General features: G+C 66.7%; 2 protein-coding genes across 2 annotated transcripts in view; both read left to right on the plus strand.

The window, feature by feature from the left end:
- The window catches only part of LOC134565574 (basic salivary proline-rich protein 2-like), a 19,062-nt gene extending 13,170 nt beyond the window's left edge, over positions 1-5,892 (plus strand). The window contains exons 2-6 of the mRNA XM_063425194.1: positions 121-225; positions 550-676; positions 4,544-4,603; positions 4,711-4,839; positions 5,803-5,892. Of these exons, the coding sequence (XP_063281264.1) occupies positions 121-225; positions 550-676; positions 4,544-4,603; positions 4,711-4,839; positions 5,803-5,892 (511 nt within the window). The remainder of the gene's footprint in view (positions 1-120; positions 226-549; positions 677-4,543; positions 4,604-4,710; positions 4,840-5,802) is intronic.
- A 1,865-nt stretch (positions 5,893-7,757) lies between these two features.
- The window catches only part of ARHGAP23 (Rho GTPase activating protein 23), a 50,224-nt gene continuing 32,901 nt past the window's right edge, over positions 7,758-25,080 (plus strand). The window contains exon 1 of the mRNA XM_063425197.1: positions 7,758-8,507. Coding sequence (XP_063281267.1) covers positions 8,457-8,507 — 51 coding nt within the window. The 5' untranslated portion in view covers positions 7,758-8,456. The remainder of the gene's footprint in view (positions 8,508-25,080) is intronic.

Consider the following 25,080-nt stretch of genomic DNA (forward strand, 5'->3'; position numbering starts at 1 on the left):
CGCCGTTCCGGGGCTCCGACACCCCCGGGGACCCCCGGGTGCCGCCGGAGGGACCCCGCCTGCCCCCGCTGTGCCCCCCACCTGCTGCTTTCCGCCCCGCCGGGTCCCCACCGCCCCCAGCCCCCTCCCCGCCGCCCACCTGCTGCCCCACCGGCATCACCTGAGCCCCCCGGCATCGCCCCCCCGGAGCCCCCCAGCGCCCACCCTGCGCCTCGCCCAGCCCAGGTGTGCCGGGACCCCCTCCCCGCTCTGCCGCCGCTTCCCGCGGGCTGGGGAGGGCATTTCTGCTCCGGGAAATGATTTCTGCCTCTGCTGGAGCCGCCGTGGGCTGTGGAAAATCCTCGGGGTTTGTTTTTTTTGGGGGGAATCCTTTCCTCTGTCTCCCCATCCCGTTATTCACCAGCCAACCCCTCCAGCCCCCGTCCCGCTCCGGCCGGGCTGGGCTGTCTCCCATTCTGGGGGGTCTCTCAGACCCCCCGTGCCGGCTCGGCGTGGACAGGAGAGTCCCTGGGGTGGGGGTCACCCCCTTTTCCCATCATTCCCCCCCAGCTGTGGGGTCCAGCTCCCTCCCCGCACCCCTCCGGTGCTTCCCCCTCCTCCTTCCCCACCCCTCCGCCTCAGCCCTGGATTTGACACCTCGTGGGTGCCCCCCCGGACCCCCCTGAGCCCCCCGAGGGTCTGGGGACAGCACAGAGACCCCGCTCGGTGCCACCGCTCCCGGCGCGACACGTCCCCGCCGAGCCCCGGCCGCACGTTGGGGGCCGCGTGCCGCAAAATCCGGGCAGGGCCTGGGCGGGGGGAGCCCCGGGGGTGTCACAGCGCCGCGATGTCACCTCCCCCGCCATCCCCCCACCCGGGAAATGTCCCCTGACCCCCGCCAAAGCGGGGTGCAGCATCCCCCCGGGGCGGTGAGGAGGGGGCGCTGGCAGAATCCCCCTCCCCGCACATCCAGCTGCAATGCAGAGGAGCTCCCGAGCCGCCCGCACGCCTGCCCTGATTGGCGGCGACGCCTTTTTTTTTTTGGAAACGTGAATTTTGGTGGATTTTTTAGGCGGCCGGGTTTGGCATGGCACGGCCCGGGAGGCTCCGGGCACGGCCCGGGAGGCTCCGGCGGCGCTGCCCTCGCTCCTCCCGGGCAGCGGCACCCATGGGTGCCCGGGGCACCCCAAATTCCCGGCGGGACCCCTCCCCGATGTGCGATGAGCGTGTAAATCCCGCTCCTGGTGCTGATCCCGGTTTTTCGCCGCCTCTCTCCCGGTATTCCCGGCGCTCTCGAGCCCCCCGGCCCCGCCGTTGTTTATCCCCGCGGCCCCGGCAGGGAGGGGTGGGCGCAGTAACCCTTTCGTGTCGCCGCCGGCTCAAAATGGCCTCAAATGGCTTCAAATGGCCTCAAAATGCTTCAAAATGCTTCAAAATGCTTCAAATGGCCTCAAAATGCTGCTGCCGCCGCCGGGGAACGGGAGCCGGGGGGGGTGGGGGGCACCCAAGGGATCCCACCCCAGCGGGGGCACCCGGGGGACCCCACCCTGAGGGACCCCACCCTGAGGGGCACCCGAGGGACCCCAGCGGGGCACCCGAGGGACCCCAGACGGGGGAGCACCCGAGGGACCCCACCTCACCCTGAGGGGCACCCAAGGGACCCCACCCCAGCGGGGCACCCGAGGGACCCCAGACGGGGGAGCACCCGAGGGACCCCACCCTGAAGGGGCACCAGAGGGACCCCAGCCTGAGGGACCCCACCCTGAGGGACCCCACCTTGAGGAGCACCTGAGGCACCCCAGCCTGAGGGGCGCCCGAGGGACCCCACCCCCGCGGGGCACCCACGCCCCCCTCCCGCCGTCGCTCTCCGGCCTCGGGCAGCGCCGCCCCGACCCCGCTGCCCCCCTCCCGCCGCCGCCGCCTCCTCCCCGCGTCCCCTTTTGCTTTTCTTGGGTTTAATTCCCGGGATTTGGTTCAAACGCGGCTCCCAGGCCGGGCTCTCCCCCCGCTCGCCGCCTTTGTCTGCGGCGCCGCAGGGAGGGAGCGGGCGGGGGGCTCCTGCTCCCCCAGCCCTGCTCCTGCCGCCGCCGGCATTTGGGATTTTTTGGGATTTTTTTGGATTTTTTGGGATTTTTTGGGATTTGGGATGGAGGAGCGGCGGATCCGCCCCTGCCCAGGGCGGCAGGGCGGCGATTTTCGGCTGGATGGGCAAAAATGGGGCGTGGGGGAGCCGTGCCAGGCGTGCCCCGCGGTGCCACCCTGCCGTGGGGACCCCGGGGTGCTGCCAGGGCCGGGGTGGGGCTGGGGGAGACAAAGAACGGGAATTCCTCGGAGAAGGGAGGGAAAAGCCGAGGCGTGGTGGCACCGGAGCCTTGGGGACACCTGTGGGGACACGCCCGGGGGTTGGGGGCTCCTCAGCTGTCACCCCACGATGGGGCTCAGCCCCTGCCATGTCCTTGTCCCTGAGGGTCAGGCCCTGTCTCTGCCGAGTGAGGGGCCAGCTCAGGTGGTGTCACCTCCCCAGGTGGCACTGGGGACACCAGGAGGGGACTCGGGATCCACAGCTGGCTCCTGTCACCAGCCGGGGGCTGTCGGGGGGGGTCATAGGCTGGGCGTGGTGGCCTTGTCCCCTCGTGGGGGACACAGCAGGAGGGACCTGCTGCCACGAGGGGGACACAGCAGGAGGGACCCCCGGGAATGGCACTGCCACGAGGGGGACAGGAGTGGGTGGCACAGCTGGAGGGGTCTCTGCTCTTCCACAGCCTGTGGGGACACGCCCGGGGATTGGGGACATTTCCTGGAGCCCCCCTCAGCTGTCACCCCGGGATGGGGCTCAGCCCTCGCAGTGTCCTTGTCCCTGAGGGTCAGGCAATGTCTCTGCCGAGTGAGGGGCCAGCTCAGGTTGTGTCACCTCCCTGGGTGGCACTGGGGACACCAGGAGGGGACTTGGGATCCACAGCTGGCTCCTGTCACCAGCCGGGGGCTGTCGGGGGGGGTCACAGGCCAGCGTGATGGCTTTGTCCCCTCGTGGGGGACACAGCAGGAGGGACCTGCTGCCACGAGGGGGACACAGCAGGAGGGACCCCCGGGAGTGGCACTGCCACGAGGGGGACAGGAGCGGGTGGCACAGCTGGAGGGGTCTCTGCTCTTCCACGGCCTGTGGGGACACGCCCGGGGGTTGGGGACATTTCCTGGAGCCCCCCTCAGCTGTCACCCCGGGATGGGGCTCAGCCCTCGCAGTGTCCTTGTCCCTGAGGGTCAGGCCCTGTCTCTGCAGAGTGAGGGGCCAGCTCAGGTTGTGTCACCTCCCTGGGTGGCACTGGGGACACCAGGAGGGGACTCGGGATCCACAGCTGGCTCCTGTCACCAGCCGGGGGCTGTCGGGGGGGGGGTCACAGGCTGGGCGTGGTGGCCTTGTCCCCTCGTGGGGGACACAGCAGGAGGGACCCGCTGCCACGAGGGGGACACAGCAGGAGGGACCCCCGGGAGTGGCACTGCCACTTGGGGGACAGGCGGGGTGGCACGGCTGGAGGGGTCTCTGCTCTCCCACGGCCTGTCCTGTGGGAAGGGACTGGGTTGGGTTTTGCTGGCCCTCGGTGCCAAACCCGGCCGGAGGGGACATTTCCTGGAAAGTCCTTCTGGAGCGTGGCCAGCGGGAGCGGGCTGGGGTGGCCGGGCAGGCAGAGGGCAGCCGCTGGCACACCCCGCCTGGCACGGCCCAGGGAGGTGTCCCCACGCGGGGTCTGGTGACACGGGGACCCCCTGGCGGGGCGTGGGTGTCCGGCTGTGCCCTATGAGAGGAAAATCCCGTCACTCACATCCCGCTGTTTGTCCCCTCCTGCTGCCCAGGGGACAGCGGTGACCCCGTGGGTCCCCTCAGTGCTGGCACCCACATTTCCAGAGGGGGAAACCCCTCCAGCCCACCCCTGGGTGGCACCAGGGTGGCGGTGTCCCCATCCCGGGGTGACCCTGTCCCTCCTCGGTTTCTGGGTGTCCTTTGTGTTCCCTCCCCGGTGTTTCCCTGTCCCCGAATGTCCCTTCCCTGCTCCTGTTCCTGGCTGTCCCCGGCCCATCCCAGCTGGAGTGACACCAGCGGGAGCTGCCTGACACATCCCTGTCCCCATCGTCATCCCTGGGTGCCACATCTCTGTCCCCATCCTCATCCCTGGGTGTCCCCTGCCCTTCCCTGGGTGACACAACCCTGTCCCCATCGTCATGCCTGGATGTCCCCTGTCCATCCCTGGGTGTCACATCCCTGTCCCCATCCTCATCCCTGGGTGTCCCCTGCCCATCCCTGGGTGACACATCCCTGTCCCCAGCCTCATCCCTGGGTGTCCCCAGTCCATGCCAGGCCTGGTTTCTGGGTGTCCCTTGCCTGCTCTTGGTCCCTGGAAATGTTTTCTGTCCATCCCTGAGTGTCCTGTCCCCGTCCCTGTCCCTGTCCCTGTCCCTGTCCCTGTCCCTGTCCCTGTCCCTGTCCCTGTCCCATCCCTGTCCCATCCCTGTCCCTGTCCCTGTCCCTGAGTGTCCTGTCCCTGTCCCCGTCCCCGTCCCCGTCCCCATCCCCGTCCCCGTCCCCGTCCCTGTCCCTGTCCCTGTCCCTGAGTGTCCCACCCTTGTCCCTGTCCCTGTCCCTGTCCCTGTCCCTGTCCCTGTCCCTGTCCCTGTCCCTGTGTGTCCCTGTGTGTCCCTGTCCCTGTCCCTGTCCCAATTCCCGGTGCTCCCGGGCAGTTCCGGGCGTTTTTGGCGCTGCTGGTGTCGCAGGAAGTCGTTGTTGACATCGGGATTCTCCCGATGGTGTCACGGGAAACTCGCACTTGGCAGCCGCGGTGTCACAGGCTGGCGTTCCCGGGAATCGGGGTGGGATGGGAGAGAATTCCCGGGAATGTGGGGTGGGACGGGAGAGAATTCCCGGGAATGTGGGGTGGGATGGGCTGGCATCCTCTGGGAATGAAGGATGGCATGGACTGGCATTCCCAGGAATGTGGGGTGGCATGGGAAGGAATTTCTGGGAATGCAGGATGGACGGGCTGGCATTCCCAAGGTTGTGGGGTGGCACAGGCTGGCATTCCTGGGATTGTGGGGTGGCATGGACTGGCATTCCTGGGAATAGTGGGTGGGACAGGCTGGAATTTCTGGGAATGTGGGATGGACGGGCTGGCATTCCCGGGATCACAGGGTGACACCGGCTGGCATTCCCGGGATCTCAGGGTGACACCGGCTGGCATTCCCGGGATCGCAGGGTGGCACAGGGTGGCATTCCCGGGATCTCAGGGTGACACCGGCTGGCATTCCCGGGATCACAGGGTGACACCGGCTGGCATTCCCGGGATCGCAGGGTGGCACCGGCTGGCATTCCCGGGAATTCCACCTGGGATGCGGGCCTAGAAACGCCCTCAGGAGGGACTCGGGGAGTGGCCTGGGGCTGGCGGTGACACGGGGACACCCTGAGAGGTGGCACCCTGGCACCATCCCGGCTGCGGGACTGGGACGCTGCCAACCCCCGGGACTCCCTGTGCGCCCCGGGGTGCTCTGGGAGAGTTGTTCCCTTTTTTTGGGGAGATCTGTCCCTTTTTTTGGGGACAATGACACCGTCGGCAGCACAGGAGCCATCGCAGGGTGGGATAATGGGAGCTGACCCCGCCGTGCCCTGCCCTGGGCCCTGCTGTCCCCAGCCCTGTCACTGGGGTGGCTCTGTCCCCCTCTGTGTCCCCCCCCGTGTCCCCAGGGGTTGTGGCTGTCACTCCTCCCAGTTTCCCACACCTCCTCCTCCTCCTTTCCTGTCACACGTGGCTCCCAAAATTGTCCCCCGTGCCACCCCAGGGCCGGTACTGGCTCCTGGCTGTGCCAGCTGGTGCCACTGGTGACCCAGGGCTGGCGCCACCGGTGACCCAGGGCTGGTGGCACAGGTGACCCAGGGCTGGTGGCACCGGTGTCTCAGGGCTGGTGTCACAGGTGACCCAGGGCTGGTGGCACAGGTGTCCCAGGGCTGGTGGCACAGGTGACCCAGGGCTGGCGCCACAGGCGACCCAGGGCTGGTGGCACAGGTGACCCAGGGCTGGTGGCACCGGTGACCCAGGGCTGGTGGCACAGGTGACCCAGGGCTGGTGGCACCGGTGACCCAGGGCTGGTGCCACCGGTGTCCCAGGGCTGATGGCACCAGTGACCCAGGGCTGGTGGCACCGGTGTCCCAGGGCTGATGGCACCAGTGACCAAGGAGTGGTGGCACAGGTGACCCAGGGCTGGTGGCACCGGTGTCCCAGGGCTGATGGCACCAGTGACCCAGGGCTTGTGCCACCGGTGACCCAGGGCTGGTGGCACCGGTGTCCCAGGGCTGGTGGCACAGGTGACCCAGGGCTGGTGGCACCGGTGTCCCAGGGCTGGTGCCACCGGTGACCCAGGGCTGGTGGCACCGGTGACCCAGGGCTGGTGGCACCGGTGTCCCAGGGCTGGTGGCACCGGTGACCCAGGGCTGGTGGCACCGGTGTCCCAGGGCTGGTGTCACAGGTGACCCAGGGCTGGTGCTGTGGCATCGGGGTCACCTCCTGCCACCGCAGAGCCTTCGGGGCGCTCTTTGCACCCCGAAATTTGAGGGTGGGACTCATTTCCTCAGCAGCTTCTCCACGAGGGGTTTGGGATGCTGTCCCAGCCAGGCCCTGCTGGCTGTCCCCATCCCAGCTGTCCCCAAGCTGGCTGTCCCCATCCCTGTGCCTGCCAGGCCAGGCTCGGTCTGTCCGTCTGTCCAGCTGTTTCCCGTCCTCGCTGTTTCCTTTCCCGCGGCTCTGTGTCACCCTTTGTCCGTCTGTCCGCCCCAGCCCGGCTGTTTCCGTCCCCACGTCTGCCTGTGCCAGTCCCCGTCACTCCTGGCCCTCTGTCCTGGCGTTTCCTGTCCGTCTGTCCTTCCAGCAGTGCCCGGCCCTGGTCTCACCCTGCTGGTGCCTGTCCGGCTGTCCCTGTCCTGCCTCTCCTGGTGTCCCTCTGCCACCTCATGGTCCCTGTCCCTCTGTCCTGGCTGGTCCTGTCCTACGTGTCCCCTGTCCCTCCCTGGGTGACACATCCCTGTCCCCATCCTCATCCCTGCGTGTCCCCTGCCTATCCCTGGGTGACACAACCCTGTCCCCATCCTCATCCCTGGGTGTCCCCTGCCCTTCCCTGGGTGACACATCCCTGTCCCCATCCTCATCCCTGCGTGTCCCCTGCCTATCCCTGGGTGACACATCCCTGTCCCCATCCTCATCCCTGGATGTCCCCAGTCCATGCCAGGCCTGGTTTCTGGGTGTCCCTTGCCTGCTCTTGGTCCCTGGAAATGTTTTGTGCCCATCCCTGAGTGTCCTGTCCCTGTCCCTGTCCCTGTCCCTGTCCCTGTCCCTGTCCCTGTCCCTGTCCCTGTCCCATCCCTGTCCCTGTCCCTGTCCCTGTCCCTGTCCCTGTCCCTGTCCCCATCCCTGTCCCTGTCCCTGTCCCTGTCCCCATCCCTGTCCCTGTCCCTGTCCCTGTCCCTGTCCCTGTCCCTGTCCCTGTCCCTGTCCCTTGCCTGGTCCTGTTCCTTGGATCCTTTGCCCATCCCGGTGTCCCTGCTCTGGTCCCCATCCCGGTGCCAGCTCGGTGCTGGTTCTGCTGTCCCGGTGCCAATTCTGGTTCTGCTGTCCTGGCGCCGGTTCCCGTTCCCACCCCGCCACCCCGGTGCTGGTGCCAGTTCTGGTTCTCCTGTCCCGGTGCCGGTTCCGCTGTCCCGGTGCCGGTTCCCGTTCCCACCCCGGTGCCGGTGCCGGTACCGGTTCCGCTGTCCCGGTGCCGGTTCCGCTGTCCCGGTGCCGGTTCTGGTTCTGCTGTCCCGGTTCCGGTTCCGCTGTCCCGGTGCCGGTTCCCGTTCCCCTCCCGGTTCTGGTTCCGCTGTCCCGGTGCTGGTTCTGCTGTCCCGGTGCTGGTTCTGCTGTCCCGGCGCCGGTTCCCCTGTCCCGGTGCCGGTGCCCGTTCCCACCCCGGTTCCGGTGCCGGTTCTGCTGTCCCGGTTCCGGTTCCACTGTCCCGGTGCCGGTTCTGCTGTCTCGGTGCCGGTTCTGCTGTCTCGGTGCCGGTGCCGGTTCTGCTGTCCCGGTGCCGGTTCTGCTGTCTCGGTGCCGGTTCCGGTTCCGCTGTCCCGGTGCCGGTGCCCGTTCCCGTCCCGGTTCCGGTTCTGCTGTCCCGGTCCCTCCCGCCGGGCGGGCCGTACCGAACCGCCCCGCGCCCCGCCCGCCGCCGCGGGCGCCCGGAGGAGGCGGAGCCGCCACCGGGGCCGGGGCCGGCCCAGCCCGAGCCGAGCCGTGCCCGAGCCGAGCCGAGCCGAGCCGAGCCGAGCCGAGCCGTGCCCGAGCCGAGCTCAGCCGGACCGCGCCGTGCCGGGCCGGGCCGGGCCGAACCCGCCGCGATCGCGCCGTGCGGGGCCGTGCCGAACCGAGCCGTGCGGAGCCGGGCCGGGCCGGGCCCGCCGCGCCCCGATGAATGGGATCGCCTTCTGCCTGGTCGGGATCCCGCCGTCCGCCCCCGCGGTGAGCGACACCGGCGACACCGGCGACACCGGGGACGCGGGAGTGGGGACTGGGAGCGGCGCTGGGGGGACTGGGCGGACTGGGGAGGTGCCGGTTCCCGTTCGCGGCTCGCGGAAAGAGGGTCTGGGAGGGACTGGGGGATACTGGGTGGACTGGGGAGGGGAAAGAGGGTCTGGAAGGAAACGGAGCGAGCTGTAGGTTTGGTGGGAATAGGAACTGGGGGAACTGGGAGGTACTGGGAGAGCCTGGGGCCGGGACTGGGAGTGCTGGGATGGCGCCGAGATGAGTGATGCCCCTCGGGGGACAGGACCGGGACCGGGACCGGTACCGAGCCGGTTCCTCGGGGCTGGGCTGCGGCACCGGGGGCTGCCCAGCCGCCCTCGCCACGCCACAGGCGTTGGTGGCCTGTCCCCAGCCACAGCGGCGTCGTGGCAGGGCGGAGGGGCTGGATCCGGCCCCGGGGATGCGGGGGAGCCCCCGGGAAGGCGCTGCCCCTTCCCGGGACGAGACCCCGCGGGCTGGACCCCCGCACTTCCTCCCCAAAATCCCGGCCGCGCTGGCTCCGTGCGGCTCCGGCGGATCCATCCCCGCCAGCCCCGGCTCCAGGCAGGCACAAACCCCCCCAGAGCCCCCCCAGAGCCCCCCAGGACCCCCAGGAATTCAAATCCACCCCCTCAGCTCCGAGCAGCCCCCCGGGATTCGCCCACCCGCGGGTGGGCACCGGCGCCGCCGCACCGGAGGGCGATTCCCATCTCCCGGCGCTGCCAAGGAAGGCCAGCCCAGCCCTGGCTAAATCCACATTTCCTGCTCGTTTTGTGCCAAATCCCGGCCAAACCTTTGGAGTGGGGATGAGGGAAGCGGGGCAGGGGTCTGGCGGCGGTGGGGACCCCTCGCTCGGACGCGCGTCCTCGCCCCGGAGCTCAATTTGGCCTCTGTTCCTCTGTTCCTGGTTTTTTTTTTTGTATTTTTTTTTTGAACTCGGCTTCCCTCGGCCGTGGGGGTAATAACCGGCCTCAAAGGATTAATTGGGGTGTGCGAAATGGATGAGCATTAATCATGGCTCCTCCTCGGCTGCCTCCCTGCTGGCTCCGCACCGCTCAGCGCTCGGGGTTGGGGATGGGGTGCGCGTGTGTGAACCCTAAAATCGGCTCTGCTGCCGCGTTTTGGGGTGAAATGGGCCCTTCTGGGGGTGCGGTAGCTGCGCCAGGGATTGAGCCGCTGGTTTGGGGCGCCGGGGGATTTGGGGTGTCGGGGGATTTGGGGTGCTAGAAGATTTGGGGTGCTAGAAGATTTGGGGCACCGGGGGATTTGGGGCGCTGGGAAATTTGGGGCACTGAATGATTTGGGGCGCCGGGAAATTTGGGGTGCTGGGAAATTTGGGGTTCTGGATGATTTGGGGTGCTGGGCGATTTAGGGTGCGAGGGATTAGAGGTGCTGGATTATTTGGGGTGCTGGGAGATTTGGGGCGCTGGGAAATTTGGGGTGCTGGATGATTTAGGGTGCTGGATGATCTGGGGCGCAGGGAAATTTGGGGTGCTAGAAGATCTGGGGCGCAGGGAAATTTGGGGTGCTGGATGATTTGGGGTTTTGGGAAATTTGGTTTGCTGGATGATTTAGGGTGCTGGATGATCTGGGGCGCAGGGAAATTTGGGGTGCTAGAAGATTTGGGGTTTTGGGAAATTTGGGGTGCTGGATGATTTGGAGCCCTGGATGATTTGGAGCGCCGGGAAATTTGGGGTGCCAGGAAATTTGGGGTTCTGGATGTTTTGGGGTGACTTTGCAGGGGTTCTTTACCCGCCACATGTGGGGACCCAGGCTCTTTGCCATCCTCCCGGGAGGTTTTAGTGCTGCGCCAGCAGAAATCCTTCCAGCCCCAGGGCTGCGTGGCAGGGACACTGTCCCCACGCTGTCCCCAACCCCTCTGCCAGCACCTCCTTTCCTCACCCCCTCGTGCCCCCAGACCCCTTTTTCTCTCTCTGCTCAAAAAATTTGGTTTCTTAACCTTAACGCCGCCTTTTTTTTTTTTTTTTTTAATTTTTTTTCCTCCCTCCTTTCCCTCTGAACCCTGAACTTGAAAGACAGGAAAAGCCTGTGCTCGGGGCTGCCGCAATCCCGCCCCGCCAGCGCGAAACCTGGCACGGGGCTGGGGCACGGTGCCACCCTGGGGTGCCCCTGTGCCACCCTGGGGTGTCCCTGTCACAGTGGGCCGGGGCATGGTGCCACCTCGGGGTCCCCCTGTGCCACCCCTGATCCCCCTGTCACAACGGGACAGGACACGGTGCCACCCGGGGTCCCCCTGTGCCACCCCTGATCCCCCTGTCACACCAGGCTGGGGCACGGTGCCACCCCGGGGTCCCCCTGTGCCACCCTGGGGTGCCCCTGTCACACCGGGCTGGGGCACGGTGCCACCCCTGATCCCCCTGTCACACCGGGCTGGGGCACGGTGCCACCCCTGGTGCCCCTGTCACCACCCCAGGGTCCCCCTGTGCCACCCCTGATCCCCCTGTCACACCGGGCCAGGGCACGGTGCCACCCGGGGTCCCTCTGTGCCACCCTGGGGTGCCCCTGTCACACCGGGCTGGGGCACGGTGCCACCCCGGGGTCCCCCTGTGCCACCCCAGGGTCCCCCTGTCACACCGGGCTGGGGCACGGTGCCACCCCGGGGTGCCCCTGTCACACCGGGCTGGGGCACAGTGCCACCCCTGGTCCCCCTGTCACCACCCTGGGGTCCCCCTGTCACACCGGGCTGGGGCACGGTGCCAACCTGGGGTGCCCCTGTCACACCAGGCTGGGGCACGGTGCCACCCTGGGGTGCCCCTGTCACACCGGGCTGGGGCATGGTGCCACCCCTGGTCCCCCTGTCACCACCCTGGGGTCCCCCTGTCACACCAGGCTGGGGCACGGTGCCACCCCGGGGTGCCCCTGTCACACCGGGCTGGGACACGGTGCCACCCCTGATCCCCCTGTCACACCGGGCTGGGGCATGGTGCCACCCCTGGTGCCCCTGTCACCACCCCAGGGTCCCCCTGTCACACCGGGCTGGGGCACGGTGCCACACCAGGGTCCCCCTGTGCCACCCCGGGGTCCCCTGTCACACTGGGGCTGTGACAGCCAGGCCCTGCCCCCTGTGCTTTAACCTTGGCCTGTCCCGTGTCACCCTGGCACCGCGGGCAGGGGGTGATTTGTCACCCTAAACCTCCCCCAGGGGTGGCAGCCGGGCTGAGCTGCCGGGCCGGGCGTTATTGGGGCTCGGGCACCGCGGGTTCGGCGATTTTTGGCCTGGGGGTTGCTTGGGGGGTGATGCTGAGTGTGGAACCAGCTCCAAACTGGGATTTGGAGCCTCTCCCCAGTTCACGTGGAGTCACTCACTGGGAGAAAACCCCCGGGGGTTGGGAAGCTGCCGAGCCCCGGGATGGCCTTTTATTCTCATTAAAAGGGAAAAAAACAGGATTAGGTTTCAAGTCGGTGCCGTCCCATTAATAAACCAAGTTGGTCCTCGGCAAGGCAGCAAGACCTGATTTAAAAAGGAATGGAGATAGATGACCTATTTTAAGCTCTCAAGTTGGAAAATATCGACCTGGCTGCCTCCAGCCCGCCAGCGGCGGGGCCGGCTGTGCCAGCTGGGCCACGGCGCGCTCCCAGAACCGGCACGGCTCTCCCAAAACCTGCCTGGTGCTCCCAAAACCGGCACGGCTCTGCCAAAACTGGCAGAGCTCTTCCAAAATTCACCTGGATCTTCCAAAATTCACCTGGATCTCCCAAAACTGGCACGGCTCTCCTAAAACCTGCCTGGATCTCCCAAAATTCACCTGGCTCTCCCAAAATTCACCTGGCTGTCCCAAAACCCAGTCTGCTCTCCCAAAACCAGCACGGCTTCCCCAAAATTCACCTGGATCTCCCAAAACCTGCCTGACTCTCCCAAAATCCCCCCAGCTCTCCCCAAAACCCACCTGGCTCTCCAAACCCACCCTGCTTTCCCAAAATCCCCCCTGCTTTCCCAAAATCCCCCCAGCTTTCCCAAAATCCCCCCAGCTCTCCCCAAAATCCCCCCAGCTCTCCCCAAATCCCACCCAGCTCTCCCCAAAACCCACCTGGCTCTCCAAACCCACCCTGCTTTCCTAAAATCCCCCCAGCTCTCCCCAAATCCCATCCAGCTCTCCCCAAATCCCCCCAGCTCTCCCCAAATCCCATCCAGCTCTCCCAAAATCCCCCCAGCTCTCCCCAAATCCCCCCAGCTCTCCCAAAATCCTCCCAGCTCTCCCCAAAACCCACCCTGCTTTCCCAAAATCCCCCCAGCTCTCCCCAAATCCCCCCAGCTCTCCCCAAATCCCCCCAGCTCTCCCCAAATACTCCCAGCTCTCCCCAAATCCCACCCAGCTCTCCCCAAATCCCCCCAGCTCTCCCCAAATCCCCCCAGCTCTCCCCAAAATCCCCCCAGCTCTCCCCAAACCCTCCCAGCTCAGGATGCCCCAAGCCGGCTGCTTCAAACGCGCCACCGACCTCCTGCCTGGAGCACCTGGAGCGGTCTCCTCCTTTCTCCGTGGCGGCTTCTCCCCAGGAATTCATTAGGAGTTCATTAATTCCTCCCTAATTGCCAGCCCGGGCACACCTCGGCGGGTCCGGCAGCGCGGTGCCGCCGCGGCCGCGCCGGGGACCGGGCGCATTCCTGGCGGGTTCGGTGTCGCCGGGCCTGGCAGAGGGGAGGGTTTGGGGTGTCGGGGTGTGGGGTTGGCCCCCGTTTTTGGGGGGTGAAGCTGGAGCTGGGCTGGCCTTGGGGAAGAGGGGATGAGCTGTGGGGAAGGGACCGAAAGGAGGGAGCGGTGACCGTGGGGATGGGCCTGGTGGCTTTGGGGATGGGACTTGGTGGCCTTGGGGATGGGACTTGGTGGCCATGGGGGATGGCTCTGGTGGCCTTGGGGATGGGCCTGGTGGCCTTGGGGATGGGCCTGGTGGCCTTGGGGATGGGACTTGGCCTTGGGGATGGCCCTGGTGACCATTGGGATGGGACTTGGTGACCATGGGGATGGCTCTGGTGGCCATTGGGATGGCTCTGGTGGCCATGGGGATTGAGCCTGGTGGCCACGCGGATGGGACTTGATGGCCTTGGGGATGGGACTTGGTGGCCATCGGGATGGCTCTGGTGGCCATTGGGATGGCCCTGGTGACCATGGGGATGGCTCTGGTGACTGTAGGACTGGCCCTGGTGACCATGGGACTGGCCCTGGTGACCATGGGGATGGCACTGGTGGCCATGGGGATGGCCCTGGTGACTATGGGACTGGCCCTGGTGACCGTGGGGATGGTGACTATCAGGCTGGCCCTGGTGACCGTGAGGATGGCCCTGGTGACCATGGGACTGGCCCTGGTGGCCATGGGGATGGCCCTGGTGACCGTGGGGATGGCCCTGGTGACCATGGGACTGGCCCTGGTGACCATGGGGATGGCCCTGGTGACCGTGGGGATGGCCCTGGTGACCATGGGGCCCTGGTGACCATGGGACTGGCCCTGGTGACCATGGTGATGGCCCTGCTCTCGCCCCAGGATGGGACCCACTGGAATCCCTTTCCTGAGTGCGGCAGGAAGGATTTGGGATTCCAGGAGCCATCCCAGGGTAGGAAACCTCTTCCTGCCATAACCCTGCTCCCCAGGCCCGTGTCCCCTTCAGCCACCACCCAGGTCCCCATCACCCCTCCGGTGGCACCCCCCGACCTGTCACCGCACACTGGGGGTGCCCACGGTGACCGTGTCCCCCCCGCCATCCCCGGAGGCCAACAGAGCCTCCCTTGACGGTGCCGAGCGCGTGGGGCAGCGCCTGGGCGGGTGGGACAGAGCCCGGTGGCTCCGGGGGACAATCGGGCCATTGTGGCACATAGTGGCTCTTTTCTGTGCCGGGCCGGGGCGGGGGCCGGGTCACGGTGCCAGCGCTTTTCAGGGCACAGCGTGGTCCCCCGGCGGGGCTGGCGGTGACTGGTGTGGCACCAGTGGCAGGACACCGATGTCCCCTGGCCGGGGAGGGGACACGGGCTGGATGTTCGGCCACGTGTGGGCTGCGGAAAAATGTTGGGCTGCTCCTCTTAATCCCGGGGGCTTTGTGTCCCCAAAGCCGTGTCCCCAAAGTCGTGTCCCCAAAGTCATGTCCCCAAAGTTTTGTCCCCAAAGCCTGTGGGGAGCTCAGGACCCCTTTTGGCTCCTTTTTGTCACCACCCACCGAGGGCTGTGGCATTTGGTGCTCCCTCAGGTGTCACCCCAAGGGTGTCCCTCGTGCGTTTGGGGGGGTTCACGGGTGCTGTCCCCACCCCAGACCCCCCCATCCTCCATCGGGGAGGAGCCGCAGCCTCCCCCCGACCTCTCCGGGTCGGGTTTTCCTCCTCCCGCCGCGGAGGAGCGGGAGCGGAGTGCAAGGTGCCTCTCCCGGAGCTGCCGGGGAGGAAATGGCTCATTGTTCAGAAAAAAAAAAAACCGAAAAAAACCGAAAAAAACAACCCAGAGACCCAAAAAGCGGCGCTAATGAGGGCAGCTTCTATTTGAGGGTTTGCACGGGAAAAACAGGAAACGGAATCCTGTTACTTTTCTAGGGCCTGCTGCTGATAACGCCGGGTTTTAGGACGGGGTGAGGAGGAGGAGGAGGAGCTGGGGATGAAGGCAGCCCCAGCATGGCCTTCATGGGTTGGGAGATAAAAACTCCTCCAGGCTCCGTGGTTGTGGCTCTGGGGTGTCCCCAACCTTGTCCCTGCCTCGGGGCTGCTCTCCCTGGTGGCACTGGGGACAGTCTGGGAGGGATGAGAGGAGCTGGGAGAGCTGGGATGTGGTGCTGGAATTCTGGAAATTGAGGATTTGGGATTTTTAATGCAAAAAGAAGAAGATGAGAGACCCAGCAGTGTGTGGGAATGGGCAGAGAACATTTGGGGCTGCCTTGAGGGGACTCGGTGTCCCCAAAACCGCCCCTGGCTGTGCCAAGATGTGGCCCTGGGAGGGTTTGAGTGTCCCACGGCCCTGTGGGTTTGTCCCCTGTCCCCAGCCCTGTGGGTCTGTCCCCTGTCCCCAGCACCCAGAGGTCTGTCCCCTGTCCCCTGTCCCCAGCCCTGTGGGTCTGTCCCCTGTCCCACAGCCCTGTGGGTCTGTCTCGTGTCCCCTGTCCCCTGTCCCCAGCCCTGTCCCCTGTCCCCTGTCCCCAGCCCTGCAGATCTGTCCCCTGTCCCCAGCCCTGTGGGTCTGTCCCCTGTCCCCAGCCCTGTGGGTCTGTCCCCTGTCCCACGGCCCTGTGGGTCTGTCCCCTGTCCCCAGCCCTGTGGGTCTGTCCCCTGTCCCCTGTCCCCAGCCCTGTGGGTCTGTCCCCTGTCCCACGGCCCTGTGGGTCTGTCTCGTGTCCCCTGTCCCCTGTCCCCAGCCCTGTCCCCTGTCCCCTGTCCCCAGCCCTGCGGGTCTGTCCCCTGTCCCCAGCCCTGCGGGTCTGTCCCCTGTCCCCTGTCCCCAGCCCTGTGGGTCTGTCCCCTGTCCCCTGTCCCCAGCCCTGCAGATCTGTCCCCTGTCCCCAGCCCTGTGGGTCTGTCCCCTGTCCCCAGCCCTGTGGGTCTGTCTCGTGTCCCCTGTCCCCTGTCCCCAGCCCTGTGGGTCTGTCCCCTGTCCCCTGTCCCCAGCCCTGTGGGTCTGTCCCCTGTCCCCAGCCCTGCGAGTCTGTCCCCTGTCCCCTGTCCCCTGTCCCCAGCCCTGTGGGTCTGTCCCCTGTCCCCTGTCCCCTGTCCCCTGTCCCCAGCCCTGTGGGTCTGTCCCCTGTCCCCTGTCCCCAGCCCTGTCCCCAGCCCTGTCCCCTGTCCCCTGTCCCCAGCCCTGTGGGTCTGTCCCCTGTCCCCAGCACCCAAAGGTGCTCCCGTGGGATTCGGGAGGGCCGGGAGGGAGCCGCGGGGGATCCGTGCCCTCGCTGTCACCTCAGCGTGCTGACATCAGCTGGTGGCACCTGCAGGGCTGTCCCAGGGGACAACCCAAAAATTCCAGCCCAGGAATTCTGCCAGCAGCGGTGGGGACAGAGCCAGGTGGGCACCGGGAAAGGGAACGAGGCCCTCGGGTCACATTCCCGAATTTCTCTGGGTGTGGCAGCAGGGATCCCCTGTCCCAGCTGGAGCTTTGGGATGTGTCAGGAATGAGATCCCTGCGGATCCAGGGATGGATTCCGGGGTGACAGCGCCGGGAGGGAGCTCGGTTTGGGGACAGGAGCCGGTGTGGGCTGGGGAGGAGACGGTGGGAGGATAAAACTCGGTGTTAGGAAGGGAAGGGAAGCACTCCCACCCTCCCCAGGGGGGGAACGATGGATCCCTCACCCACCCTGAGGGATCCTGTCTGGGCGGGGCAGGCACAGGGAGGCGCCTGGGGGGTTTCTCTCCATCACCGAGGTGTTTTTCCCTCCTTTTCCCCTCCTTTTTCCTCCTTTTCCCCCCATTTCCCAGCGGGATCCAGCTGCGTGGGATTGGGGTGGGGGCATGCAAGGGGCCTCTGGAGCATCCAAGGGGGCTCTGGAGGATCCCGGGGGGAGCTGGAGCATCCCGGGGGCCACTGGAGCACCCAGGGGGGCTCTGGAGCATCCCGGGGGTCTCTGGAGCACCCAGGGGGGCTCTGGAGCACCCAGGGGGGCTCTGGAGCATCCCGGGGGGCTCTGGAGCATCCCGGGGGTCTCTGAAGCACTCTGGGGGGCTCTGGAGGATCCAGGGGGTCTCTGAAGGATCCCGGGGGTCTCTGGAGCATCCAGGGGGTCTCTGAAGCACTCAGGGGGGCTCTGGAGCATCCCGGGGGTCTCTGGAGCATCCAGGGGTGCTCTAGAGCACCCAGGGGTCTCTGGAGCATCCCGGGGGGCTCTGGATCACCCAGGGGGTCACTGGAGGATCCCAGGGGGGCTCTGGAGCATCCAGGGGGTCTCTGGAGGATCCCGGGGGTCTCTGGAGCACCCAGGGGAGCTCTGGAGGATCCTGGGGGTCGCTGGAACATCCCGGGGGTCTCTGGAGCATCCCGGGGGGCTCTGAAGCATCCCAGGGGGTGCTGGAGGATCCCGAGGGGCTCTGGAGCATCCCCAGGGGTCACTAGAGCATCCCGGGGGTCACTGGAGCATCCCGGGGTTCACTGGAACATCTTGGGGGTCTCTGGAACATCCTGGGGGGCTCTGGAGCTGCCTGGGTGCCAGCAAACCCCCCCTCCTAAAATCCCCTCTGAGCCGCAAAGCTCCTCAGCCCTGGCTCGAGTTAAAGAGAATTAAAATGCTTTCTCTCGCCGATCCCTAATCCCAGCGGCTGGGCCACGGCCAGCAGGGATGCCCGGCTGCTCCCGGCGATGTCACCTGTCCCTGTCCCCGTTCTGCTGTCCCCTCACCGCCCCTCTCCCAGGTCAGGGGGCGTCCCCGCCCTGCCCGGGGGGCTTTGGGTGGGCGCTGCCTGCAGGGGAGCATCGATCTCAGCTCTTTTTGGGGCTGCAGCCCCCCCAAAGCACCCCCAGGGAGGGCGTGTGTGACCCCCGACCCCATTCCCCGTCTCAGGTGAGAGCCGGCAGCAGTTTTGCCATAAAAAGGGCTGGAAATGGGTTTTTGTCTCAGCAGGGCTTTCCCTGCTCCACAATCCCAGCAAAACCTCCTTTTTCTGACCCTAATCTCCGCTGGGCCTCGGCGGGTGGGGAGGGGGATTAGCGGGGATCCGTGCGGGAGGAGCGCGGCCGGAGGAGGGCGGCGGTGTCACCGCGGTGGTGGCAGCGCTGGCACCTCCCTGTCCCTGTCCCTGTCCCTGTCCCTGTCCCTGTCCCTGTCCCTGTCTCTGTTCCTGTCCCTGTTCCCATCCCTGGCCCCATCCCTGGCCCTGTCCCTGTCCCCATCCCTGTCCCTGTCCCTGTCCCTGTCCCTGTCCCTGTCCCTGTCCCTGTCCCTGTCCCTGTCCCTGTCTCTGTCTCCCTGTCTCCCTGTCCCTGTCCCTGTACCTGTCCCTGTCCCTGTCCCTGTCCCTGTGCCTGGCCCTGGCCCTGGCCCTGGCCCTGTCTCTGTCTCCCTGTCTCTGTCCCCGTCCCTGTCCCCTGTCCCCGTCCCCATCCCTGTCCTTGTCCCCATCCCCGTCCCTGTCCCTGTCCCTGTCCCTGTCCCTGTCCCTGTCCCTGTCTCCCCATCCCTGTCCCTGTCCCTGTCCCTGTCCCTGTCCCTGTCCCTGTCCCTGTCCCTGTCCCTGTCTCCCTGTCCCCGTCCCCATCCCCATCCCTGTCCTTGTCCCCATCCCTGTCCCTGTCCCTGTCCCTGTCCCTGCCCGGAGGGTGACGTTATCCTCGCCGGGTGCCAGGGCCGGCCATGGCGCGGCTGGCAGGGCCCCAGGGCCACAGCTGGTGGCATTGTCACCACCGGCTGCATCCCGGCGATGTCACCGCGCTCGGGGCGGGGTGGGAGCAGGGCCGTGTGTCCCTCTGTCTGTCCCTCTGTCTGCGTGTCCTTCTGTCTGTGTCCCTCTGTCTGCGCGTCCCCCAGGCCGTGTGTCCCAAGGGCCGGATGTCCCCCTGTCCGTCTTTCTCCAGGGCCGTGTGTCCCCCTGTCCCTGTATCCCCTGTCCGTGTGTCCCCCTGTCCGTGTGTCCCCATCTGTGTGTCCCCCTGTCCCTGTGTCCCCCATGTCCATGTGTCCCCTGTCCCTGTGTCCCCTGTCCCTGTGTCCCCCTGTCCGTGTGTCCCCTGTCCGTGTGTCCTCTGTCCATCTGTCCTGTCCGTGTGTCCCCCTGTCCGTGTGTCCCTTGTCCATGTGTCTCCTCTCCCTGTGTCCCCTGTCCCTGTGTCCCCTGTCTGTGTGTCCTGTCCATGTGTCCCCTCTCCCTGTGTCCCCTGTATCCCTGTGTCCCCTGTCTGTGTGTCCCCTGTCCGTGTGTCCTGTCCGTGTGTCCCCTGTCCGTGTGTCCCCTGTCTGTGTGTCCTGTCCGTGTCCCCTGTCTGTGTGTCCCCTGTCCATCTGTCCTGTCCATGTGTCCTGTCCGTGTCTCCTGTCCGTCTGTCCTGTCCCTGTGTCCTGTCCGTCTGTCCCCCAGGCCGCGGTGTGGCCGCAGCGTGCCGGGGGCTGCTGTTTGTCCGTGTTTTTGGGACACTCCTGTGCCAAACGCGTTTCTGGAGCGCGTCCAGGCGCGCGCGCATTCCTGCTCTGGAATCTGCCCCCGCCACCGCCGCCTGACCTTTCCCGCCTGGGCCTGCGGGGACAACCCCGGGGACTGTCCCCTCCCTGTCCCCCCGGCCCGGGCTTGGGGACCCCTCCCCAGCACTCTCCATGTGTCCCCCTGTCCTGTGTCCCCCTGTCCCTGCATCCCTGTGTCCCCCTGTCCGTGTGTCCCCTGTCCATGTGTCCCCTGTCCGTGTGTCCCCCTGTCCCTGCATCCCTGTGTCCCTGTCATGTGTCCCCCTGTGTGTCCCCATCCCTGTGTCCCCCTGTCCTGTGTCCCCACCCCTGTGTCCCCCTGTTCTGTGTCCCCATCCCTGTGTCCCCCTGTCCTGTGTCCCCACCCCTGTGTCCCCCTGTTCTGTGTCCCCATCCCTGTGTCCCCCTGTCCTGTGTCCCCATCCCTGTGTCCCTCTGTCCTGTGTCCCCCTGTGTGTCCCCATCTCTGTGTCCCCCTGTCTGTGTGTCCCTATCTCCATTTGTCCCTCTGTCCATGTGTCCCTACGTCCATGTGTCCCCCTGTCCCTGTGTCCCCCTGTCCGTGTCTCCCTGTGTCCATGTGTCCCCCTGTCCCTGCATCCCTGTGTCCCCCTGTCCTGTGTCCCCCTGTGTGTCCCCCATCCCTGTGTCCCCCTGTCCTGTGTCCCCCTCTGTGTCCCCATCCCTGTGTCCCCCTGTGTGTCCCCCTGTCCTGTGTCCCCCTCTGTGTCCCCATCCCTGTGTCCCCCTGTGTGTCCCTATCTCCATTTGTCCCTCTGTCCATGTGTCCCTATGTCAGGAGGGCCTGAGGGAGGTGACAGCGTGGCACCCGTTGTCCCCAGCGCCGCTCCCGCTGTCCCGGGGTGGCTCCCGACCCGACCCCGCCACGGTGACAGCAGGGTGACAGCAGGGTGACAGCAGGGTGGCCCCGGGGGGTGCTGGTGGCAGGGGTTTGTCCTCCCGGTTTGTCGCGGCTGTGGAGGCAGCCTGGGGGTGCAGAGGGGTCCTTGGGGACACGGGTGTCACCACGCCACCCCACCCCGCCGAGACTCGGGGAGGGTGGTGGGGGTGTTTGGGGGCGTGTCACCTCAGGGGGACACCGGGACACACGGACAGGGGACACAGGGACAGGGGGACACAGGGACAGTGGACACACAGACAGGGGGACACAGGGACAGGGGACACAGGAACACAGGGACAGGGGAACACAAGGACAGGGGGACACACAGGCAGGGGACACATGGACAGGGGGACACAGGGACATGGGGACACAGGGACAGTGGACACACAGACAGGAGGACCCAGGGACAGGGGTCACAGGGATGGGGGACACAGGGACAGGGGGACACAGGGACAGTGGACACACAGACAGGAGGACACAGGGACAGGGGTCACAGGGATGGGGGACACAGGGACAGGGGGACACAGGGACAGGGAGATACACGGATGGGGACACACGGACGGGGACACAAGGACAGGGGGACACACAGACACGGGGACACGGGGACAGGGGATACACGGATGGGGACATGCAGATGGGGACACAGGGACAGGGAGACACAGGGACAGGGAACACAGGGACAGGGGACAGGGGGACACAGGGACAGGGGCACACACAGACACGGGGACACACAGGGACAGGGGTCACAGGGATGGGGGACACAGGGACAGGGGGACACAGGACAGGGGGACACAGGGACACACGGACATGGGACACAGGGACACGGGGACACATGGACAGGGGGACACAGGGACACGGGGACACAGGGACACAGGGACACCAGGACACGCGGACGGGGGACACAGGGACACACGGACACGGGGACACAGGGACAGGGGGACACAGGGACACAGGGACACAGGGACACAGGGACAGGGGGACACAGGGACACGGGACACAGGGACACAGGGACACAAGGACACAAGGACAGGGGGACACACGGACAGGAGCACACACGGGGGTCACCGCGACATCGCCCCCTCTCTGCCATCTGCTGCCAGCCTGGGGGTGGCTGTGTGGCATCGCGGGGTGTGGCACACAGGGGGACGCGGGACAGGAGGGGGGTGACACGCGGGGGGGTGACACAGTGGGGACACTCCCGGCCCCGGGGCTGCAATGCCAGCAATGCCCGGCATTTCCCGGCGTGGCCGCACGTGCCTCGCTCTGCCCGGCCTCCAGCACGGCAGGAATGCGCTGGGACCCCCCTGCAGGGGGACGGGGACAGCCCGAGGGGACACTGCCACCCCCAGCCGCAACCCAGCCGCGCCAGGCTCCCCCCACCGAGGAGTTTTTCCTTTTTTCCCCCCAAATTTTGGTTTGGGAGAGCGGCTCGGGGAAGGGGGTTTGTCACCATGCGGGCAGCAGTGACAGGGGTGGCTTGTTGTCCCCAGTGTCCCCAGCGCTGTCAGGGGTGGAACGGAGAGGGGGTGGTGGCTCTGTGCCCGGGGGGACAGCAGGGGACCCGCCACGCCGGGGTGTCCCCAAAATGAGGGGTGGCATTGAGGGGGGACCCGCCACCCCTGGGTGTCCCCCAAAATGAGGGGTGGGATTGGGGACCCGCCACGCCTGGGTGTCCCCAAAATGAGGGGTGGGCTTGGGGACCCGCCACGCCTGGGTGTCCCCAAAATGAGGGGTGGCGTTGGGGACCCGCCACGCCTGGGTGTCCCCAGAATGAGGGGTGGCATTGGGGACCCGCCATTCCTGGGTGTCCCCCAAAATGAGGGGTGGGGTTGGGGACCCGCCACACCTGGGTGTCCCCCAAAATGAGGGATGGCATTGAGGGGGGACCCGCCACACCTGGGTGTCCCCAAAATGAGGGGTGGCGTTGGGGACCCGCCACGCCTGGGTGTCCCCAAAATGAGGGGTGGGACTGAGGGGGGACCCGCCACGCCTGGGTGTCCCCAAAATGAGGGGTGGCGTTGGGGACCCGCCATGCCTGGGTGTCCCCAAAATGAGGGGTGGCGTTGGGGACCCGCCACGCCTGGGTGTCCCCAAAATGAGGGGTGGGCTTGGGGACCCGCCACGCCTGGGTGTCCCCAAAATGAGGGGTGGGATTGGGGACCCGCCACGCCTGGGTGTCCCCAAAATGAGGGGTGGCATTGAGGGGACTCTTGGTTTAATTCCAGTGTCCCGCGGCCCCCCCAGCTGTCCCCTCGCAGGGCCCGGTGGTGACAGGGGGTGACATCTCGAGGATGTCCCCCCGCTCGGCGTCCCCGGCATCGCCCGGTGCCCTGAGGAAAGGAAGGAAGGAAGGGGCCGGGAGGAGGGAGAGGAGGAAGCGGGGAGGGTGGGATGCTGTGCCCGGGGTGATGGAAGGAAGAAGGGGGCGGATTGGAAAAAAAAAAGAAAAAAAAGAAGAAAAAAAGGGAAAAAAAAAAGACAAAAAAAAAAAAAAAAAAAAAAAAAAAAAGGGGAAAAAATTGAAAGGGAAAAAAATGAAGAAAAAAAAAAAAGGGAAAGAAAAAAGGGAAAGTCCTGGCAAAGTAACACCGCAGGCGGAGGGTGGGGGGCTGGGGGCGGGGGTCTGGCCGGGGGCGGTGGGCTGGGCACTGATCCCTGCCGGCAGCTGGAGCCGCAGCCGGGACGCGCGGCTGCCCGCCCTCCCTGCGTCCATCCTTCCATCCCTCCCTCCCTCTTTCCATCCCTCCCTCCCTCTTTCCATCCCTCCCTCCCTCCGGGAGGCCGGGGGTGGCCGGGTGGGGGCTGCGTCGCTCGGGGTGAGCAGGGGGGGAAGTTGAGGCAGCGATCGAGCGGCGATGCCAACGTGAGGCAGCTCCGCGCATCGCCCACCCGAGGGGGGCGAGCTGAGACCCCCATGGGGATCCCAACCCACCCTGAGACCCCCTGAACGCCGCGATGGTGGAGGAAAGCTCCGGCGGGGCAGCTCGGGGGTCTCCCCGCCGGCTCCCCCCGGCCCCCAGCCCCAAGCGGGTTTGGAGCGTGGAGCGCTGCGGGCGGGGCTGGCGCCTGGAGCGGCCCGTGGGGGTGGATTGCAGCTCCCCCGAGCCCCGCTGCATCTGGCTGAGCAGCCTGCGCCGCCACGCCGCCGCCCGCGACCCCCGCCCGCCCCCCGGGCCCCGCGGGCTGAGAACCGAGCGGCGCCGCCGGGTGAGAGCCGAGGGGAGGGGGCGCGCCGGGGCGGGGTGGGGTGGGGGGGTTTGGAAAGGGGTGAGGGGGTCGCAGGAGGGAGGGTGGGGTGGCTGTCACACCCCTCGTGTGTCCCCTTCGTCGCCGAGGTCAGCTCAGGGGACAAATCCTGCGCCCCAGGGTGCGGGGACAACGCTCCTTTGTTCTGCCAGGACTGGCAGGGGGTACCTGTCCCCGCTGTGTCCCCACCCGCGGGGGTGGCACGGTGACACGGGGGACAGGGACTCGGTGACAGCTGTGCTGGGGGGGTGAGGAGCTCACGGGAACCGGGGTGACCCAGCTCTGGAGGGGGTCTGGATGTCACAGGGATGGGGATTTGGGAATGCTGGCATGAGGAGGATGAGGACGCAGCTGGCGGAGCCAGAAATTTGGGGGGAGGGACGGGGCTCTGAGGACAAACGGCTGAGGTGACAAACTGGAGTGTCACCAGCGCGAACTGGAGCATCTCAGCCAGCACTGGGTGGGTGCACAAAACCACAACCATTTCAAAACCCCAAAAAAACCCCTCCAAACCCGGGTGGTGCAGAGGGAAACTGAGGCACAGCACCTCCCACGGTCACCTCACACCTGAGGACGCGTCCCTGAGCGCTTCACGGGCCGTGACACGGGGACACGTCCCTGTCCCCTCGGGCCGGTGCCACCGCCGGTGTCTGCAGCGATTCCAGCCCCTCTCTCCGCGGCCTGTCCGTGCCGGTTAAAATCAGCGGGGCACTTTCAGCTGTCAGCTTAAAAATAATCCGGCGACACAATGGAGGGCGCAGATGGGCCCGGGCGCCGCCGGGATGCTGCCGAGGGAGGGACGGGGGTCCCCCGGGAGTGGGGGGCTCCTGTTGCCATCTGGGCCGGGGTCTTCCCGCCGGGATTTGCCGGGGTTGTGGTTCCGGCGGTTTTTTGTGGCTCTGCCCCGGTGGTGGTCGCGGTTCTGTGTGGTTTTTTGGGGGGGTCGTGGAGTTAAACAGCTTTTGGAGGGGGTCAGTGCAGTGCCAGGGGTGTGTCCCCTCTCAGGGAGGGGACAAGACCCCCGTGGTCACCCCAAGAGGGATGTGGTGGGCAGGGGGGGCACAGCCCGGCCCTGCCCGGACCTCCCCAGCGGCGGCGAAAAGGCGAACTCAGCACAGGCGCACACAAAGGCTTTTTGTGTCCCTTTGTGTCCCTTGTCCCCCCCTGTCCCCTCCCCGCTGCCCCTGAATTTTAACGCCCTCATCCCGGGTGAGTCCGGCCGAGGCAGCGGGGAAGGAGCCGGGACTTGGGCAGGGTCCCTGTGGACCCTCCTGGCGTCCCAAATTCCCGATTTGGGA

This window comes from Prinia subflava, unplaced genomic scaffold (genome assembly GCF_021018805.1).
Source record: "Prinia subflava isolate CZ2003 ecotype Zambia unplaced genomic scaffold, Cam_Psub_1.2 scaffold_58_NEW, whole genome shotgun sequence".
Classification (NCBI taxonomy): domain Eukaryota; kingdom Metazoa; phylum Chordata; class Aves; order Passeriformes; family Cisticolidae; genus Prinia; species Prinia subflava.